The sequence below is a fragment of the Astyanax mexicanus genome, chromosome 1 (assembly GCF_023375975.1).
Source record: "Astyanax mexicanus isolate ESR-SI-001 chromosome 1, AstMex3_surface, whole genome shotgun sequence".
NCBI classification, from domain to species: Eukaryota; Metazoa; Chordata; class Actinopteri; order Characiformes; family Acestrorhamphidae; genus Astyanax; species Astyanax mexicanus.
Window position 1 is genome coordinate 83,258,869 of NC_064408.1, and position 23,069 is coordinate 83,281,937.

The 23,069-nt window shown below is 41.0% G+C and overlaps 1 protein-coding gene across 2 annotated transcripts in view; it reads right to left on the bottom strand.

Moving 5' to 3' along the window:
* Positions 1-23,069, bottom strand: part of zdhhc14 (zinc finger DHHC-type palmitoyltransferase 14) — a 49,120-nt gene that overhangs the window by 2,032 nt on the left and 24,019 nt on the right. For both annotated transcript variants that reach the window (XM_022684795.2, XM_007255428.4), the window contains exons 4-9: positions 22,639-22,797; positions 21,612-21,749; positions 16,768-16,816; positions 15,178-15,280; positions 6,040-6,149; positions 2,147-2,249 (exon numbers count right to left, since the gene is read on the bottom strand). In XM_022684795.2, the coding sequence (XP_022540516.2) occupies positions 2,147-2,249; positions 6,040-6,149; positions 15,178-15,280; positions 16,768-16,816; positions 21,612-21,749; positions 22,639-22,797 (662 nt within the window). The remainder of the gene's footprint in view (positions 1-2,146; positions 2,250-6,039; positions 6,150-15,177; positions 15,281-16,767; positions 16,817-21,611; positions 21,750-22,638; positions 22,798-23,069) is intronic.

Below are 23,069 nucleotides of genomic sequence, written 5' to 3' on the forward strand. Positions count from 1 at the left end.
AGTAGAGAGAGTGAGAGCAAGAGGGAGAGACAGACAGACAAACAGACAAACAGAAAGAAATGACGGTAAGAAGTCAGTGTTACAGAGAAACATGGGTTAGAGAAAAGCATTAGTGAACAGACAACTGGTGAACAAAAAACAGCTGTTTTGTGGAAAGGAAAGGTTGATAATATAAAGATAAAGAACAAGAATAAAGCAACTCATCTGTTCAAATGTTTTCATAAAAGACCATTTACAGTATAATAAAGAAATCAATATTCCTCAATATTAAAGACAGACATTTAGAAGAATCATTAGAAGTAAAGAACACTAATCATTCTGATGGATATATATATAAACTGCATCCCTATAAAAAAATCTATTTTTCATTTAATGCTGTCTTATCTGCAGTTCTATGAGTAGCACAGTTGGTAACTACACTGCCAGCTACACAAGTACTCTGGTAGACTAGAGTACTTGTAATTCTACTGATTTCACAAACTTTACATATAATTTAACTGTTTTCATTAAAATGGCATTCACAGTAGGGGTGTGCTATATCGTATCGTACGTGATATCGCCAAAATTTTTGAATATCGTGAACGATATTATACCTTGAAATATATATATATATATATCGTCCACCCCTAATTCACAGTGGTTTGATATGAAACACTCCATTCTAGAGAATCCTAGCTATAAGTCAGAATTAATTCACAGTAGGTGTGACAGTGGCCAGACTTTGAGTCTTCTAATAATTACAAGAGAATTCCTGTTTTTATAGTTGTGTACAGATGTTTTTTTTATTTTTAAATGAAGAAATCAGACACTGGTTGAAATGAAATGAATGAAAAATTAAGTTTTTATAAAGTTTATAATGGCATCTGATTACATATAAAGCCCTGCTCTTTGACAAAAAGTGACAAACAGTGAGTGTTATGTTTAGTCCAGAAAGTAAAAGACAGACATTAAAAACTATTCATGATTTTTTAAATTTATTTTATGAGTGATTTAGAATTTGGGTTGACCCTCATTTTTTCAGTATTTTGGTCTTTTCCCATTAACTCTGATAAGAGCCAGATCTTGTGTGAAAATACCTGATAGGCAGCATTACAAAGATGGTTGCCAACTTTCCTACACAGACTTCGGTGCAGTCAACATGAGCCTGGTTTATATTATCAGCACAATTAATCAGTTCACAACAAATCTGAATTAATGCTCACATATCTACTATTGAATGCTGCAGAAAATTGAAGAGAACTAGTCTTAAGTCTTGAATGTTGCTTATTTTCTAAGTGAACAATTTTTCTTACCAAAAACATTTCAGAAACAATTGGTTTTCAATTACCAAAATTTAATATATATATACAGTCATGTTCTCATATTTGCCTGGGGTGCCCAAACTTTTGCATAAGACTGTAGCTTAAAGCAAAGAATAAAGTTACAGCTGAGATGGCCTGCTACATACGATGTGATACTGGCACTGGCGTGCTGAGATTTTGGGCCATTTTGAGGCTGGAGTGGAGTAGATCAGCACACAAGTGTCAATATTGCCAGTGGCAGACACAACACTTCAAAAAGACAAATTGGCAGCCTTCCACAGCAGTGTTCTGAAGCTGGTATAGCGAGCTTTGAGATCAAAGAGCTCTGCTGTGTTGTTGCATCACTTGCAACTCCGTTAGGCTTGTTACCATCATTTTAAACTTGGATGTTACATCTGTATTGCTTTAAGTCATGCTTGGTTACAGGTAAATAAAGCAGATGGATCTTAATAGGTTTGGAGTGCCATTATCAAGATATACTGGCACTCATAGAATGCCTTTTTGGTCAGTCAGATTTTTAAACTAACTGGTATAATGACAAATCATATACGTATACACAATTTCTGCCCCTTACTTCAAATTGTAGAAATGCTTGGTGTCAGAAGTTTGCTTATTTAGTTTTGTATTATAAATATTTATAATATAAAAATGACTTTCAGGTGTGAAAACGCTCTTACTTAATTTGTAAGTCTGTACATTTCAATACACCAAACATGTCTGTGCTAACTGACTACATTCTGGTGAAGAGGGAGGGGAAACTGTGTTAATGTGATTTTAAATAACTTTAACTGCAGGAATGGATCAGAGACAGTAAGTGACAGTAATCTGTCACACACAGATCTTACCATATGACTCTGGAGCTGAGTTGTTGGACATGTGTTGGTGCCGTTGGACTGAGCTGCAGGCTGAGGGGTGTCTGGCTGTACAAATCCTCTTCTGTCAATCAAACTGAAGGACAGACAGAGCGAGAGAGACAGAGAGAGTGAGAGGAAGGGAGGAAACAACACTAGATTAGCAGCTTTTAGCAAACAGAGTGTGTGAGTCACTGAACGTGGGTGAAAGCTGAAGAATGAGTGAGCTTGAGGGAATCAAGAGGGTCCCTGCCTCTGCTTGCCTGCCTGTGTGTGTGTGTGTGTGTGTATCAACTGGGACTTCCTCCCACTCTGTGTGCCTACACATGAAACAGATGGTAACCACCTGTACCGAACTTGATCCAGCTCCATTTCCTCATACTGACAGGAAACTTGCTAATGGAGTGCAAAATACTGTGTGTAGCATATGTGTGTGTGTGTGTTTATAGCATACCTGATTGATACTTTTAGACACTGTATTTTAATATTTAATAATTTTTTCATATTTAAATGTTTTCAGCTTGTTGATATAACAAATATAAATGTCACACTAACTTTAAATGAGTTAAAGTGAGAATGATGCCGATGTGTTAAAAAAATTACTAATGTCTTTATTTTATATTTTTTAAGTTAATAAGATATACATAGATTTTCTATTTGAAAAGAATCACAGGAGGTACAGTGGTATAAAAAAGTTGGAACAAATTATTGCAACACAATTTTTTTTAGAAGCTCCTTGACCCTTGATATATTTAACTAAAATTAGTGATCCGAACAACTAACGGTTTATGAAAGAAAATCCTGAAAATTATCAGGGGTGCTTAAACGTTCTTCAATCTTCAATATATATATTTTTTTAAATCCATGCATGTCTTCTATAAGAGGAACAATGAATGGTGTTTCTCTGCCTGTGGATAAACAATATGATTTGGGTGGGATCAGACCTCGTGATAATTCACCTTAGCATGAATCGCCTTAGCATGAACACGCTGGCCAGTGTCCAACCTCATTCACAAGATAACACCTCACAACTTTTACAGGTGTGAGCATTGTACTGTGTGTAAACAGTTACCAGTCCCTTACCATAATTGTCAATGTCAAACCATAGCCAAAACCTAGGAACTCAAATCTTTAGTTCTTAAATTATTTTTATTACTGCTTTCATAAAAACTGAATCACTTGTCTCTGCTTCTTAGAGCACAATCCTTTCAAAAGCTAAATTTCCTCTAGATCGATTATCTGCCCTCATCCTTGAACATAATTAGCTCAGAGGCACAGCACAAGCGCTAGAAACACTGTAAGCTCAGCAAGCATTTAATTCTCTTAATATGAAAATGATGGATAAAGATCAAATAAGAGAGAGAGAGAGAAAATCAAGTCACCTAATCAGACTTGATTTTCATTTTCAATCATAAATAGCCCAGTAAGCTTTTCTTTGTTCTTTATAAAGATGTTGTGGCAGATGTTCATGTTCCTACTGACAGCTTGTAGCTTCTCAAAACAGTATCAGCTGGTCATCAATATACGCGGGACTGGCTGTGTTCAGTATAGAGGCAGGAAAGGAAATAGAAATTTCTGTTTACTGTGAATGGATCTTTATTTTAAAATTCAACATTAACTGTTAGATTTTCTGATGTATTTTTCAGCTGGTACAGGTTGTATCAGAGTAACCCTGCATTCACAGTGGCAGGCGACAAGTCACTTGTGTCGCCCCATGTTTGTCTCTTGTGGGTGTGTATTTGAGGTTGTTTGTGCTGTCAGGAGTGGGCGTGTATCAGTGTGGTATGCTAGCAACCTATTGAGCTACACACTACCTTCTACCATGTTTAATTTTTCTCCAAACTGCCCCTGTATTTGTGCAAAAATGCATCATATATAAGGGAAAACAGTGGTTATAATCCTCACCGTCATGTTCAAACCCTCTCCGCTGGGGATATGAATGAAGTACGGTAGGAATCAAAAGTTTACAGAGCAGAAGCTGTGAACTTTCTGCTCTTCTTTGGATTTGTCTAAAGAATTTATTCTGCCAATCAGGGTAGAATTTTGCTTCATGGCGTCATAATTAATTAGCATTTGTCGCTTGCTGCTGTTTTGAGGCTATAAATCGCGGCTTCCTTTAGGAAAATGAATGGCTGTAATATAAAAATTATATTTTCATGTTCATTCATTTTACTTCAGTTAAATTTTCAACTACACTGTTGATGGTTTTAGGACAAGGGACATTAGAGACAAGGACATTTGTTCTATAGAATCTAAAGAATGCTGCATCTGTGGTATATGTGTGGGGCCTCCTGCAGTGAATGTTTTCACTGATTTGATTCACTTGTCTGCCAAAACCACCCACAGTAGACAGTAAACCCTAGCTAGTGGTAAAGGCCTTCTATGACATGTGAGACCGTGAGTAAAGGAATGTTAAATACTTGAAATAATTTGGAAATGCAATGTCCCATCCACCAAATCTCACTAACAAGAGAACACCACACAACTTACACAGATGTGGGCTTTGGAAAATCTCAGTTCCCTGAGGTAACACTTCATGACAAATTAACATGCCGCTATCTCATGACTTGACCATGGCATGCCAGTGTATTTTGTATTTTTCTGGTATATATTAGTGGGTTTACGTTAAATGTGGTGCAATTTGGATGTGAGGGAGCATGGCTGTATTCTTACATGTATTTTGACTACTAATCCATGTAATTTATAGGATCCAGTCACGTTCTGACAAAAATATAGGTCCAAGATTATATGCATGTCTTATTTGTATAATTGGTCAAAATTGGAAGATGTTTGCTACAGTGGCGTCAATTTGTTTAAAAAAAAATTTCATCTCTGTATACTTTGTGCTTTTTCACTGCTTTGATGTCTCTGCAAATATTACGAAATATAAAAATTGCAAATAAATAAAATAAAAAAAAACACCTTAAAAAGATGTGTGTGAACATTTGACTGGTGAGATAAACAAGTGCAGAAATGTCCTGCTTTATATAAAGAATTTAGCGTGGAAGAAACAGCTGAACCACCTGAAATAACAGGGGTCAATTATGACTAACTGTTTTGGTTCCTACAAATAACTCTAGTCCTAGAAGAAAACCACGCTGCAGCTGCTGGAGAGAAGAGCAAGCAGAGTGAGGCCATTAGCAGCACGACTCAGCATCAGTTGTATTCATACCAGAGAGCTGCAAACTGCTGACATCACCACACTCTTCCACACGCAGCTCAATCAGTTCCCCGAAAAGACAGTCGAACATAATTACCTCCTGAGCAAGCAGATGGAGATATTAACTGAAAAAGATTTTTCCTCTTTCCTGGAAGACGCCCTGCACACTTGTTTGTGTTGGAATGTTTTACTGCAACACTGGAAACGGAATAAAGTAACATTTATGCACATTTAAATACATCTCCTTTGTCTCAGAGGGTCTTTTTTTTCTGAAAGTGCTCATAAATAGGTTGTGAATGTTTGGGTTTATTAGAGTAGAGGGTCAGGGCAGGAGAATACAAACAGGCAAGAAGGAATTTTGTTAATTTCAAGCAAACCAATGTGTGTATACTCTATAGTATGTAGTAATGTTTTTTTATTGCAGTGATGTATTCTTACTCAACCTTAATCGTCTCTGTTATATGGTGTAGCAAAGTTTACCCCAACCAAATAACTGCAGTGATATCTTACACATATAGCGCAGTCTTAATAAACAATCTATAACTATTCTTCCATGCATTAATTACTTTTACCAAGTTAAATTTTTCATCTGTTCATCTCATAAATTGTCTTTTATTTTATATTTTTATACTATATATATTTTTTAAGCACACTACACAACATTACAATAACATTACACAGACAGCAGATCTAAAGTGTACTGTAATCTGCCACAGTGTGTATTTACCTGGGTGGTAGAGGTCCACACAGGGCAGCGCAGCAGTTGGTGAGGATATTGCCATAGCTGTAGGGGTTGTAGTTGTCTTTTCCTCGTTTGGTTGACCACGACCCTTTGATCTGGAACATCGAGATGTACAGTTAAGGACTGACGCAGCTGCTAGGAAAATTTATGGTCAAGAGCAGCCTCAGATATTAAAACTTACAATCAGGACAATATTTCCATATCAATATTATCGCAATAAACATTTTAGATATAGACCTCACCAAAGGGCCACAGTAAACCATTAACTACATGCCGATATTCTCACCAGGGTAACGTACAGACATACAGTTTATCTGTTATCAAAAATCAGCCATTAATTAAAAACAGTTAGCATCAGCAATTAGCTATTAGCCGTCTTCACTGAGACAGGCCGTCTACATCCCTGTGGTAAGAGTAATAACTAAGGACTCGAGTGAACTATAGCCATAATCCACATCTCATATTAAACTACTATCAAACCATAATCTAACCAGCACAGTGCCATCCATCTGTTATTAGAAAACAGTAAATAATTCAACTTGAAATCTATTGTGGCTTATTAAAATATGTATACTAAAAAACAATAAAGAACATCCATTTTTATTTTATTTGGATTATTTTATTACATGTGGACTTTACTACATAATAACATGGTAATATATCTCAATTCTTCTATCTCTCAATTTTAAGCATTTTAAGCAGATACATACATCTGATACATTTTATTATTATTACAGAGTAATATATTTTAGATATTATTGTAAACATTATAGCCTAGAAATGTGTGGGTGTCTTCTACAAATTCATTGTCATTTAGATGAATAAAGGTCCATCAAACTATAAAGACTGGTCTAGGGATGTAAGAGATGTACACTATTTACAGCATCTGTTACTGACTGATGTTCATTACAGGACAGTGCCATCAGTTCACTGCATTTAAGCCAAGCAGAAACAGCAGATACTATGGGTTTCCATGGCCTGGCAGTGTCAGTGTGACAGTGGCATTTATACTGATTATACTGATAAAATATATATATATATATATTATAAACTGAAATTAAGAAACATATTGTTATCTAATTTTGGCCATATCGTCTAGCACTTGTTACAACAACCATTTGTATGCGATAGGTCATGAAACTCATGTTGAGCAAATATTTTTCAACCTAATCTGGATTTGTAATTAATAATAAACAAAACAAATGCACAGACAGTTTAATGACAGTACCATCTTCCTATTTATAACTAATCTTGTGTGAACAGTAAAAACTGCTGAAGCCTTTAAGAAGACCCCCTTTTGATTAAGGCACATTTGTAAATTCCATTTAGGGTCAGGAACCACATTTAAAGAACAATAATATGAGGCAATATTGAACTACAGCACTGCAATAACATATATAACCATTTAAGCAGGTCAGACTATTTTTTTAAACGAAAATTAACATTTTGTAACGATTCTCCCCGCGTATTTTACATTTCTGGCTGATTTATTTGTAGCTCAATTCCAAATCGTGTCTTCAGTCTGCACCACCATTCAGTGAAGGGTACACACTCTTCCTTGCAGACGTTTGAAGTCTGCCACCCTATCTATAACACCTCTAGAGCGTTTCCTTTGATTATATTCTGTAGCTTAATATAGACAGCTGCACTCCAAGTGCTGGATTAAAGCAGGATTGCGTAACTGCTTATGCATGAAATATCTGGCCGTCGTTCACTTATACAAAAGGCAAGGTAAACAGAAGGTGCTGTTATCTTAAAGGGGGAAGGGTAACAGACAGAGTGGGAAATGTGGCAAAAGCATGACATCACATTAAGGAAAAAAAAATTTAAGCAGAATTATTATTTAACTACTTTTTAAATTCAAAGTAAGGGAAAATAGAGAAACAAACTTTATATATTTGCCCTGAACATGTTAGTCAGTTCAACGTGAGAACAAAACGCGCACTGGATTATTAGGCGCACCATCAATGAACGTCTATTTTTTGGTCTATTCTCATACGAAATGCGCACCGAATTATAAGGCACGTTAAGCGAGACTAGTAAGGATTGATAAATTGAAGTGAACAGGGGTGTCGCCATGTTTCATTCATTCATTCAGCAGGCCTCCCTGCTGGGGGTGCCTAAGTAAATAAAACTGCAATTCTTTAAAAAAGAATAATTAAATTCTTTTAAACTGAAACGCGCGCTGGATGCTAATCTACACAGATTTCTCTCCTGGAAACTGTTTATTTGGGTGAGTAAAGCGCTTCCATTTATTTACAGAAAGCTTAGAATTCCAGTATTTTGTTCAAGGGTGAGTGCTAGCTGCGGTTAGCAGCGCTAGTCAGCCCCGGTTAGCAGCGCTAGTCGGCCCCGGTTAGCAGCGCTAATCGGCCCCGGTTAGCAGAACTAACCAGCCACAGTTAGCAGCACAGCCAGCCGTGGTTAACAGCAATTCCTAGCCCCGGTTAGCAGCGCTAGTCTGCCCCGGTTAGCAGAGATAACCCGCCACAGTTAGCAGCACAGCCAGCCCTGATTAACAGCGCTAACTCCCTTATACTCTGTAATTCATCTGAGTGGCTTAACTGCTCCCTGCAACCGGACCAGCAGAATTCTTATATTAGGTGCACTGGATTATAAGGCGCACTGATAATTTTCGGGAAATTTAAAGGAGTTAGGCGTGCCTTATAGTCTGAAAGATATGGTGTATTTCTCACTCTATAATGCATAATATCATTAAACAATTCAAGGAATCAGGAGGGATTTCAGTGTGTTAAGACCAAGTGTGCACATTTAAGGCCATTGCTATTTTCAAATGTGTTGTAGCACTGAAATGCAGGAATAGATGGATATTAAAGGGTACTCACTTTTTGCATGCTTTGATTTCCGCTTGGGTTTTAATTACCTCTATAAACACTCCAAGTGAGAACAAAAAATCCATACATTCATTTCATATGCCTCTCCGAGCCGTTTGAATGGCTCCACCCACTCACTAGATTAAGGGAAAATCTGCAGTTCTATTTCATGCCTCCTGACCGCCAGAGGGCGGCTTAGCCTAGTGGATATTCCCTTGGGCACAGCAATGGACCGAGCAATTATACCAAAAAAAGCATGTGACCCACCCCTACAAGGGGCCGTCACACCCACCTATCTTCCTCTTTTTCCTCTCGCGCTTGGACCGTTCACAGCTCACGGAGCTGCAGAATTCTGCCCTCACGAGCTGTTTCGTTATTGGATTTACTGGATTCTACTGGATTTCGGATTTACTCGTTTTCACTCCTGAGAACTAGCGTGGCCCGGGCGGTGAGTATTGCGGTGACCCCGCTTGCCCGGGTTCGCTGAGTGTTAGTGCACCTTACCTGCACTCGCTCGCCACGGCCTACTGCATCGCTGGTCCAATAACCGCGTGCGTATTACTCCCGTCCGCCGTGGACCCTCTGTGTGCACCGCCTGCTATGGAGCCTATTGCCTGTCGAGCGTGCTTCGCGCCGCTGCAGCCAGACGACCCGCACACCCTGTGCCCCTCCTGCCTCGGGGTCTCTCACCTCCGTGAAGCTCTGTCTGACCCTTGCGTGCATTGTGCGACAATTCCCTTCGCCTCACGCCAACACCGGCTTGCGTCCGTCCTTATTAACGACGACGCCATGCTCTCCTCCTCGGGTTCCTCGATGGTGAAAACAGGAACTAAGCGCTCTTCTTCGCGACCTGCGGACGAGCCAGCACCAAAAAGGAAGGCAGGTGCTCTACGTTCACGCCTGGACCGCTTGGAAGCTCTCGTTACTCAGCTTCAGAGTCACCAGCTGCCCGCTGCCCTCCAGCTCGGCGCTGAGACCGCCGACTCCGAGCCCGTGGAGGATGATGATGATTTACTCTCCACTGCAGCCACGGATAGCCTCTTTACTTCAGGCAATGCTGCTGACTACACTGGACGGGCTGTTTCCCTCCCACGATCGCCCCTCTCTGCAGCGGGCTCTCCTCTCGGCTCCGGCTCGGTTGTGGATGATGGAAGTGCGTTGGAGGACACTTCTCCCCTCCCAACTATGGTTCGCGCTACTCTGGCTCGGCTTGGCTCCGCTCCAGCACAGCCTAATCCCAGCTCCAGTGCTTACTTTAAGCTAACCGCGGCGGATAGCCCCGCTCTCATTCCTCCTTGCAGCGCATTTGTGGGAGAGCTCCAGTCAGCCTTTTTGGCTGCAGCTTCGCGATCTCGACCTTCTTCCCTGGCTCGGTCGTTTTGGAACATGTCCGACGCGGCTCAGTACGGACTGGATCGTATCCCTCCAGTGGAGCCTTCGGTCGCCTCCCTGGTTGTTTCTCCTGACGAAGCGCTGCGTTCTGATGTCCGATGCCCAAGCAAGGCATGCAGACGCACTGATGAAGGTATCGCTAAAGCATACAATCACGCAGCGCGCATTGGCCGGCTGGATAATACTGTTTCTCATCTCCTTTTGGAAATGGAGTCTTCACCTCAGCTGGTAGATATGCCTTCTGCCTTTAGAGGTGCTCTGCAGACTGTTCTACATGGAATGGGATTCCTGACACAGGAGTTAGGCAGTCTTATGGCTAGCCTTGTGAGATTACGCCGTCATTTGTGGCTTTCTCAAGCGCCGTTGTCTGATGCGTGCAGAACCGCGCTCCGGGATCTCCCGTTAATGCCCGGCCAGTTATTCGGACCGGCGGCCACAGAGGCTTTGGAGCGCCGAGCTCGTATGACCGAGACGCGACAGCAGCAGCCGAAATCACATCGCTCTGAGCGTGTGTTTACACGCCCGCGTTCAGTTCTTCCACAGGCTCGCTCTGATCAGATCAGGCGTATGCCAACTCAGGCGAATAGGCGATCTCCCCCTCGGATCTCTGGACACTTTCGCCGCCCTCCAGCTCCCCCTCGGCGCCCCCCCGCTGGAACGAAAGGACCGCGCGCTTCGCGCTGACGAGCAGGGGCAGCCAGTGGGTGTTTTCACGGACTCTCAGCTGGCTGCGTGGTCCGTAGCTTCCACGGATCGCTGGGTTCTTTCGACCCTGAGTTACGGGTATCGGCTCCAGTTCAGGAGTCGACCCCCGCGAGTCGCACGTTTGATTCAGACACGTGTAAAAAGTTCAGTTCATGTAAACACTCTTCAGGAGGAAATATGTGCTCTTATTGCAAAACGTGCCATAGAGGAGGTGAAATGTCCCGTGTTTTTTCAGGGACACTGCTCCAAATATTTTCTAGTGCCGAAAAAAGACGGCGGCTTCCGCCCGATTCTGGATTTGAGGGGGATGAACCGACACCTCAAACGATTCACTTTCAAAATGATTCGTCCCGTGGATGTGCTCCAGGTGATTCAGCCAAACGAGTGGTTCACCACTCTGGATTTAAAGGACGCATATTTCCACATTCCCATAGCAGCTGTACACAGGCGTTTTCTCCGCTTTGCCTTTCAGAACCGAACTTATCAGTACCGGGTTCTTCCGTTCGGGCTTTCGCTAGCTCCGAGGGTCTTTACCAGATGCATGGCGGCGGCGTTATCTCCGCTGACTCGCGCTGGAATGAAGATCTTGCCGTACCTGGACGACTGGCTGATCTGTTCACTCTCGCGGGAGCAAGCGATGGCAGATCTCAAAGTGTTGCGATCTCACGTAGCAGGGCTGGGGCTTTCCATCAACCTGGAGAAAAGCTCCCTCTGCCCGAGTCAGTCTGTTCAGTTCATAGGCATGAACTTAGACTCGCGAGCAATGAGAGCATCTCTGACGACACAGCGTGTGGTGAGTATTCTGAGATTACTCTCCAGAGTTCACGTGGGCCGCTGCGTCCGCTACAGTCACCTGTTACGTCTGCTGGGAATGTTCACAGCGGCTGTGTGCATTTTGCCGCTCGGTTTGCTGGAACTGCGACCGTTTCAGATCTGGATGAATCATTTGGGGCTCGATCCGATCCGTCACAAACACAGGCTGGTGCTGATCGATCGGGGGTGCGAGGAGGCTCTCGCCCCGTGGAGGCGCCGCTCTTTTCTCATGGCGGGGGTACCGCTGGGGGTCGTGGCATCACGTCGGGAGATAATCACCACCGACGCATCTCTCACGGGTTGGGGTGCTGTATGGCAACGCAGCGCTGTGCAGGGTTCTTGGAGTTTTCACCGAGCCCAGGACCACATAAACCTCCTCGAGCTGAGAGCGGTTTATTTGGCACTCCAGCATTTTCTGCCACAACTCCAGGGTCGTCATGTTCTTGTTCGTTCAGACAATATGACAGTTGTTTACAACATAAACCACCAAGGTTGTACTCGTTCCCTGCCTGCTCTGCGTCTGGCACGCAGCATCCTCACCTGGGCAAATCACAGGCTGGCATCGCTGCGGGCGATTCATCTTGCTGGGACCCTCAATCTGACTGCGGATTTTCTCTCAAGGCAGAGGTTGGACCCGGGCGAGTGGTGCTTACACCCGGATGTGGTGCGTCAAATATGGGATCGTTATGCCATGGCTGCGGTCGATCTTTTTGCGAGTGCGACCGCCACACACTGCCAGCGATGGTTCTCTCGCATGGACGAAGAGAGAGCGATGGGGACAGACGCGTTGGCACACGAATGGCCACGCTGCCTTTTATATGCCTTTCCCCCAATTCCGCTTCTTTTGAGCGTCCTGCTCCGAATTCAACAGTGCAGACACAGTGTCCTGCTGGTAGCTCCACAGTGGCCTGCCAGACCCTGGTTTCCTCTGCTTCACTGCCTACTCAGCAGCGAGCCCTGGCCACTTCCTGTGAGGAGGGACCTTCTCTCACAGATGGGGGGGCGACTGTGGCACCCGTGTCCGGAACGCCTCCAGCTCTGGGTGTGGCCTCTGGGCCCCCTGATGTTTTAATGGCTTGTTCTGCCTCTGTGAAATACACTGTGGAGAATGCCAGAGCTCAGTCTACCCATCTCTTATATGGTAACCGTTGGAAGCTGTTTTCTGATTGGTGCACTAAGTTCAGGGTTTCTCCTGTGCACTGTGATATTCCTGTAGTGCTGGATTTCCTCCAGCATCTGTTTGATGCGGGTAGGGCACCTTCCACATTGAAAGTTTATGTCGCTGCCATATCGGCCCGTCATGTGGACATTAATGGATCATCCTTAGGTTCTCACAAACTGATCTGTGGCTTTCTTAAGGGTGCTAGGCGCCTAAGGCCTGTCAGGACCCCGCGCTGCCCTCAGTGGGATTTACTTTGTGTTTTAAGCCTCTTAAAGTGTGCTCCCTTTGAACCTCTATCACAAACGGGTGTTAAATGGGTTTCACTCAAAACTGCCTTTCTCTTAGCTGTTGCCTCAGCAAGACGTGTCAGTGAGCTGCATGCACTTTCAGTTAGTGCTGCTTGTTTACGTTGGTGGCCTGATTGTTCCGGTGTCACATTGTGGCCTAATCCTGTGTTTCTGCCAAAGGTTCTGGAATCATCTTTTGTTAACCAGTCTATTGCTCTGTCTGCGTTTCAGGACGAGCTTGTGGATCAGCCTTCAGTTCTGTGCCCTGTTCGTGCACTCAGGAACCTCTTCGTTCCACTGATCAACTTTTTGTGTGTTTTGGTGGCCGCACAGTGGGTGGGCCACTCTCTAAACAGGGTCTCTCACACTGGGTGGTAAGAGTCATCAGGATGGCGTATGATGCAGCTGGTATCACGTTACCTGCATCTGTGACATGCCACTCCACTCGTGCAGTTTCCACATCCTGGGCGGTACTTCGGGGTGTTCCCCTGTCAGAGGTGTGCTCAGCCGCGACCTGGTCGTCTCCTTGCACTTTTTCGAGGTTCTACCGGCTGAATGTGGCTGCGCAAATGGATCTGGCCTCATCCGTGCTCTCAGCCAAGAATCTGCCATTGGATGTGCTGCCCTCGTGACAAAGTTGGTATGCGTCATCCACTAGGCTAAGCCGCCCTCTGGCGGTCAGGAGGCATGAAATAGAACGCTAGTTACGAATGTAACTGTGGTTCTATGAATGCTGGATGACCGCCAGAGTCTGTCGTCACTCGGTCAGTCCGCGGGTTGCGCGAGAAGTTGTTCCGAGGAAGATAGGTGGGTGTGACGGCCCCTTGTAGGGGTGGGTCACATGCTTTTTTTGGTATAATTGCTCGGTCCATTGCTGTGCCCAAGGGAATATCCACTAGGCTAAGCCGCCCTCTGGCGGTCATCCAGCATTCATAGAACCACAGTTACATTCGTAACTAGCGTTTTGTTCTGCTGGTTTTACAAGCACCATGCAAAAAAACACAGAGCACTATGGCTACAGGCCAAGAAAAGTCACACATGCTGCAGCCAGCAACAGCTTATTTGCATAAAAGTGACAGAGCCCTAAAACGTCTTTTTCTGAAAGGAACTGGTGAGAATAGAGCTGGTGAGATCTCTCTTTTTTTGTAAGAGTGATTTTGTGTAAAGAACATCATAAACATGTTTACTATAGCCCATAGATCTATTCTAACTTGTGTAAAAAGAGATTAAATATGTCCTTTAACAAATTAAATAGAGGTAACCAGATGAAACATTAAATATCTTGGGTTCATACTCTCTACAATCAAATTCAAGTAAATGTCAAACACCTTCCATATGGTCTCAAGGTTTTCTAAATATGAGATGTATTTTACACTATAATTTACTTAAGTATTTTATTAAGTACTGATATTTGGTACAGTGTATTTTTTCTATTAAAATTATAAGTGAGCAATGTTCACATTTAAATGATTGGTCAATATTGTGATACATGACATTTTTAATCACATCAGCTTGGAGTGCACTTATTGCACGCAGTACAATTTATATTTGTTTGCAACATTTCATGTACTACCCAGCTCTATACCTAATTAAGCAGGGCCAATTATGTGCTTTTGGTGCCAGTTTTAGACAGCAACACCTCCGGCAGCTACTCCACCAGCGGCCTTTTCCAAATTGCTTTTTAATGAAACATTTGATCGGTCAGTATTGTGGAAACGCTGAAAAATTAACAATACTGCCAAGTCCCCTACTGTGAAGTGATTTATCATGATAATGCTCTGTCTTAAATAAACGTCTCTTCACTACTGAACACATTAGTAAGCCAATATCCAGAATAAAAGCATGATAACTGGGAGTGAGTGGATGCTGGGGATGAGAGAGGATGACACTGTGTTCTGTAAAGAGTGTTTGAATATTCTGTGATACTCACGTCTTCATTAGTTGTCTGGTTGGAGCTGATCAGGTAGGTGTGAAAACCCGACAAACCCACGATGGACCAGACAGAGAAAAAACACACCACAACCTCCAGAACAGTAAGCCAGTCAAGGAAGAGGGGAACACTGTTTCCATGACAACACTTAGACTTCTCTCTCTCTCTCACACACACACATTCTGTGTTCTTGATGCAAAAAAAATATATCTTTATCAGTCGCAATAAAAACTGCTGGAGGAGCTCTAGCAATTTTTTTTGTTTATTATATACAGTGCCAGTCAAAAGTTCAGACATTAAATGTGATTTCTTTCTTTGTATGATTGTTTACAGTGTGAATTTAATATAGACATTAAAGACATTAAAGCTATACATAAACACACATGGAATTATTTAAAGTGCTAAAAAAAATCTGAATATGTTTTATACTTTAGACTCTTCTAAGTACCACATTTAGTTTAATTGACAGGTCTGCACACTATTTTAATCTTAGTGTCTTCATGAGGTAGAGTCACCTGGAATAGTTTTCTCAGTGTCATGGGAAGTACATAGTAAATAAAAACACTGAATAAAAAGAAGAGTCCAAACGTTTGACTGGATATGTATAAAATTCAAAGACTTCACTTTATGTCTACTTTTTTATTTTTAATCCAAGCAGCCATGAAATAAATATTTGTAGTAGATATTTATAAAGGGATTGAACAAAATGTGGCTTGAAAAGGAGAAAATCAAATGAAAATATGTAAAAACTGAAAAGAGAGGGGAAAACGACTCAAAACTGTCGGTTTGAAAGAATGTGAAGCTGATCAAGAAGCACGTATTTAGAGTAAAAAACAGACTAAAAAGAAAACTGTTTTAAACATAATTAATCCAAGTTTGGTTTGGATGGCATAAACACTGATGGGCACAAAATGCTACCGATTTCTGCAGAATAAATGAACAAGGGGTGTTCTCTGGTTCACAGACAGTACTATTTGTATGCAACATATTAAAGCATTTCTAACATAAGATTTAAGCATAGTCTAAAACGTATTTGCTTGGGGACAGGGGATGCGCAGGGGATGAGTCTGTGTGTCTGTGTTAGTTTGAGTTTGTGTGTGTGTATCATTAGGAAGTTACTGATGCCTGACAAGGCAATAATTCACTGAAAGCAGCAGGCGGGTTTCAGGTTAATGAACCCCGTCACTGGTCTCCACAGCAGCGAAAACTGAGGGAGAAAATATGTCATCATACGAGATGCTAAAACAACTCGTTCACATTCAAATTCACTTTCATCTCTGCATTAAAGCAGCCAAATCTTACACCACATTCCTTTAGAGTTTCTCAGTGTGAGAGTGTGTGTGAGAGACACAGAGAGAGAGAGAGAGAGAGAGAGAGGGGGAGAGGGAGTAAGAGAGAGTGGGTGTTCAGCCACATTATTATTTCTATCAAACCTACTCAGAGACGCTACCCTTTGTCATTGGTTTCTTGGGGGGGGTGGGGGGTGGGAAAGCTAGAAATAGATTATTTCATGCCATCTTCTGACTTGCTCACACACACATATATAAACACACACACACACACACTCACTGGGCTTTTGTGAAAGGATATCTGGCTGGGCTGTCTTTGAGGGCGCTCAGGAATCCAGTCCGGTTGGATCCTAAAGAAAGAAATGACATGGGTTACATAAACTGGAACTGTAAAGACAGAAGCAGAAGCATACTGCCAACTGATTTATACTGGCAAACAACACTGGGTTTTACAGGACTCGTATTCTAATTGTTTTAATCCGTTTACTTTCCACTCTTTCCTTAAAGAAGTCTACTAGCAATGTGTGATTTCATGTAATAGAAGGATTGTTTTTTTTAGTCTCATTCTCCATTTTCTTTACACTGGGAGTGTGTTTGGGGTCGTTAACGTTAGAAAACCGAGGGGATCATGGGGATCATGCTCCATTTCAAAAAGTCACACTACATGTTGTAATTCAGCTCCCCAGTGCTGGCAGCACATATGCAGCCCCTCGGATGACGACGCTACCACCACCATGCTTGACAGTAAGCAAGGGACAGCTTCCTTCCTCTCTCTATCCATCTATCCAGTTAGAGCATAACGTCTGAGCACTGAAGGCTGACCTCCCACTTCTCCCAAGCTCTGCAGCAATGCTGGTAGCACTCATTCGTCTATGTTTTAATGTCAACCTCTGGATATTACACTGAACATGTGGACAACTTCTTTGGTTGACTCTGGGGAGGATATATACTGGTTATTACTATGGAGAAAAAGCTAAAGCTTTTCTGCAAAAGTTGTATTTTAACATGTTAGCTTATGGTTAGAACCAGGGGAAAACAAACTAGTTGTATAAATTGCTTTTATTAAATGTATTTTTATGTATCATTATACATCATTACCATATCCATGGGTCCGTTTGTTACAAAATTCTTCAACACTTTATAGCCAAAGAACATACCTACAAATACAATATATTTTTAACATATATTTTGTGTATATATATATATATATATATATATATATATATATATATATATATATATATATATATATATATATATACACACACACAGTGCCAGCCTACAGTCTTCTGGGTATACTGGTCTTGGATGGAGTTTTATCACTCAGTTCCCTTGCTTCACTGCCAAATGCTGGGGTGCTTTCTACCCATCTAACTGATGCTTGGCATTAAGAATGGTGATCTTAGGATCATGTGAAGCTCTTCCAGAGAGTCTATTAGCAGTGCTGGCATTTTCAAATGGTCAAAAACAACAACAGAAAATGCATCCCCATCTGAAAATGCCAGTGTCCAAAAGTGTCCAAAATTATTCATTAATTCAGCAACTTTGCTGAGCATCCATTGCGAACACAGATGTCAGAAGAGAGAAAAACACTGCTAACAAGCATCACAGGTGAAGCATCACTTTATTATTTTGCTTTTCAGTGACTATTTGTAAAAGGCTCATATGTTTATATAAAAGAACTGTTCACTAACACTTAAATTTTAAAAAAATACATTGATTTTAGTGCTGAGCTGTATGACCAAAAATGTGTATCACAGTATTTTTCAAGATTTTGGAGATTTCACAGTATATCACAATATTTTCATTATTATTTTTTGGCATGACTGGGCTTTTAGATAGGTTTGTGACTTACTGTCTTTTTAGGAGTGCATATAATATAAAACACTAAGTTTTTAAATGAAGGCTTACTGGGTTTACTTTGTCACACAAAATGAAACAATATATGAAGTCATGAAATATAATATATGAAATCAGACTTCATTAGCAGAAAAACAGCTAAAGAATGTAAACAATAGACCTTACGTGGAAATACGGCAACAAATTTTAACACGACTTCCTTTACAAAACTAAACAATTTAAATAGTTTCATAAACACTATAGCTAGGTAGGTATAGGTAGGCATAGGACAGCTTCCAGGTTCTCCAGTGCGAGACGAGACAAGCGTGTGTTAGCTTGTTATGCTAACTTGCTAGTGTTAGGTAGCAGGCTATACCAATATGCTTCTTTGGTCGTGTTGTTCTATGCAGTGCTTCGTAGCGCCTCTATCGATATGATGGTATGTGAAAAATGCATAAAGGAGAGAAAATAAAAACGGCCAGCACTAATTGACTGCCATTAAAAGTGAGTAAGATAAGCCTCAACATAAGACAGGTCTTACTACAGCATGTACTTAATTGTACTAGCAAGTATATAAAAAGCTACCAAAAATCTATTGTAAAACACTGGAAAGTGTTGTCTGCCCCGCCCCTCTTAACTCAAAGATCACACAGGTTGCCAGGTTGAGGAGACTGAACCTGCACAAACAAGTGCAACTTGAGTTTAGGAACTTTAGGAAGCAACAAGGAGTCATACTCTGTAGGTTGTTCAACTAATGTAAAGGTTTGCATATTTTTAAATTCTTTTCACATTATAAACCAGCTCTGTCAACTGTTAGCTTGCTATATTGATGCACTAATGACTATTTTAGCCAAGACTAAGTCTGTTCTCCAAACTGAAAATTTAGATTCTGGAGTTACTAGAGTTACTAGATTTACAGACCCTGATAACATACTGCTCAGAATAAAAGATAAGAGTAGCTCAGTGTTTAGCTAGCTAGCTCTCTGTTAAGTTGAAAATTAGCTAGCCAGCTTGACATTCGTCTTGGGAGTTAGACATTTTGGCCTCTAAGATCCAACAAACACATTGTCAATATTTATTCATATTTTACTTTAATTCTGTTGACGGAGCTTTTTAGAAGGATGCAGAGAGTGTAGTGCACCATGTTTGCTTGCTATTTTGTTCCATAACTGGCAACCCGGGGTGTGGAACGAGGACTGGGCAATGGGCAGTGGGTAGAATCAGATGATAAATCACAAATAGATTTCCAATCCTTAACGGAGAATTCAAAGAAGAACACACTTACTGAAGATGCCAGTGCCTATACTTAATATATGATGAGACATCCTGATCATTTCTGTACAGAAAATCTAATGCATATAATACACATTGGTATTCCTATTGATATAAGAAGGATGTGGAGGCAAGTCTATGTTTAATGTGTAAATCACAAGAAAATTCTCTCATCATCTGTTATCTGGCAAAACCAGTAGAACTTTAAACAACAATAGAGACAACAATACACACTGCAATATTAGTCACTGTCAAATAAACATTAATTTAAATAATTATTAAAATATGTCACCCCCAACCGAATGCGAGTCACCCAGCCCTCCCCAAACAGGATGCGTGTTGCCCACCCTCATCCGAACCCTTTAAAATAGATAGTGTCGCTCACCCCCCTCCTCTCGATTCCCCCTCTTTCTACACCACAAGAATCGTTTTAAAACATATCACTGCAAGGGCTGAGATTTATGCTCCTACTGACCACTCACTGGAACAGGAACTGCCCTGTCAGCAGCCCGCAGGCACACACACCTCCTCTACTGACTATCAGGATCCAGACAGGGGGGCTTGATTGATAGAAGGAGGCCATCCATCCATTTTCACAAATGGAGCCCCACGAGACAAGACACTGTACTAGCCTTTCGTAAGAGATGTACAATACAATACGGTGCAGCCAATACATAAAATGTAAAGTCCAGAAGTGACTGCACCAGTTATTAGTCTTCATTTGTCTCTTCATTCCAGTGCATTAGATCTGAAACGTAATCATGACTATAAGTTTGGCCTGACATACTTTAATGAGTTGATTATTATAGAGCAGATATGTGTATCATATAAAACAAGTGTGTGCAGGAAGTGGTTATTAGGAGTTTATCCTTAAGTGACTCTCCTGTAGTGTTTTACTAAATCTCCATCTAATCAGATACATCTGATTCCCCTGTTCAGAATCTTCTGAAACTACAACTCACGCACGTGTGTTACGATAAATGTGTGGAAATAATTAATAACTGATCATCTGAAAACAAAGCGCACTGAGTAGATTATAAACAGCTCTGGGAAACATTAGGAGGCCACTTCAGTTTCTGAACCAGTTTTTCTGATTTTGCTATTTATAGGTATATCTTTGTTTTTTATTCTATAAACTACAAACATTTCTCCCGAATTCCAAATAAAAATATTGTCATTTAGAGCATTTATTTGCAGAAAATGAGAAATGACTGAAAAAAAAAAAAAAGATGCAGAGCTTTCAGACCTCAAATAATGCAAAGAAAACAAGTTCATATTCATAAAGTTTTAAGAGTTCAGAAATCAATATTTGGTGAAATAACCCTGGCTTGTGATCATCCATCTTCCTCTTGATTATATTCCAGAGGTTTTCAATTGTGAAATCAAAGAAACGTATCATTTTTAAGTCTCTTATTTTTTCCAGAGCTGTAGGCTATCAATAAATCTGTTGTTCTGCTTGTAAACGGACTTAAAGCAGCATTTTGCGAGAATTGTCCATTTCCTGACAAGCTGGGCGATACAGAACCATCACTAAAAGTAAAAAAGCATGCAGAGTCAGCAGAGTAACACTTTACAATCTTGTCTAAGGTTTTACACAAATATAAATTAGCACATGTAGCAGTACAGTTATTATCAGTGTTTTCCTGCCCAATTCTTCATAGTTACATAGTGAAGTAGCAGCGTACCGACACCAGAGCAGCCAAGATATAGACAGTATTTTCATTACTGCTGTCTGTTAGTGGATCCTCAACATGATTGATGACTGAAGTCCTGTTATTTTACAGTAAAAAAGCAACATGTGTTGCTTTAGTTAAAAAATATGGGACTGTGGGAATGTTGGTGTAAAGCATCAGCACATGATGCTTTAGTATAATTTTAACTACAGTCAGAAACTCGCAAGCTGAGGTTTCAAATATGAGCTTAACCCACAGAGGGTGCAGCAGCACTCAAGCTGAGAATGGTAGAGTGTTGAATAAGAGCAGGAGTGTGTGTGTGTGTGTGTGTGTCGGTGTGTGGGAGGCAAGCGTTACTCACTCAGGATGACGTGGGTGATGACAAAAGCGAAGATGAAGATGGTAAGGAAGGAGAGGGAGAGGATGAACAGGTAGAAGAAGCGATAGTTTCGTTTTCCCACGCAGTTGCCCACCCAGGGGCAGTGGTGGTCAAAGCGCTCTGTCAAAAAAACAAAAAGTCATGAGTCATGTCAGAATATGGGGCCGGACACATTTTTACTTGAGTTGTGGCAGAACTTTACATACACTCATCAGGCATTTATTAGACTTTTACTGATTTCACAGAATTAGTTACAACACACATCTTAAATCAAAAATGACCAAAGAAATTACATTTTTAGGATTTTCTGAAATTAAAACAAGGTTAACAGTATTATTCAGGGTTCATACACTTCTAAACCAATACATTTCCATTACTTTTTTATTACTTTTCCGTGCCTTCGCTGCAAATTCTCATGACCATACAATCTTTAAAACATCAGCACAGACATGGACAGTACAAATAAAAATCCATGTAAAACCAATTATAGAAGGCCTTTATCTTACCTAAATTGATTTATTTTTTAAATATTACATATTTTACAGATAAATAACATTTCAGATAAATAACATTTCTGCACATCTATGCCTTATATTCATCTGAATGAAGATATACAGCATTAAGTTATAACTTTTCTCTCTGTGTGAATTTACAGTTACAGTGCAGATAAATCTCCAGTCAGAGTAGGACCCACGCAGCCAGCTAGCTAATTTAAAGTAAATTATTAAATAATTTTTTTAGAACCAAAACAGCTTTTCTTAGTCAATAAACAAAAAAAAGGATTGAAACTTTTTCTAAACCTTATGGGTGTTTTTATTTTTCCAAAATTCATCCATAACTGGAAATTGCTATGGTTTTTTTTTATGACCGTACAAACCCTGATTATTTCAGTGGTGTTAAAAGTTTCAAAATGTCTCTGAAAAATATCTATTAAAAAATGTATCAAAGTTAACATTTGTACAGCCACGAGAGCTCACGCACACAAACACACACACTTTATCCCACTTACCCACACAGTTGTCACACAGGCTGCAGTGTGATGCCCGGGGCGGTCTGAAGATTTTGCAGGTGAAGCAATACTTCAGCTTGACTGTCTGACCGTTGATGACCACCTCTCTAGTCCTTGGAGGGGGCCGGTAGCCTGGACCACCTGCTCCATTAGCAGCATCTGCAATCCACACGCACACGCACACACACACACACACACACACACACACAAAATACAGAAGAAAACATTAAAATCTTTAAAAGGATGGAGGTCATGACCAAGTTTTTTTAACAGGCTGTTTTTTGTTATTGGGATTTTAACGCTAATATATATAAATTACATATAAAGCATAATAGGAACAGTTACTGTAAATTTCTGAATTCTGCAGATTAAATGGACGTTCAGACATGACCACCATGAATTCACGAACAGGCCGTTCCTTTGGTACATTG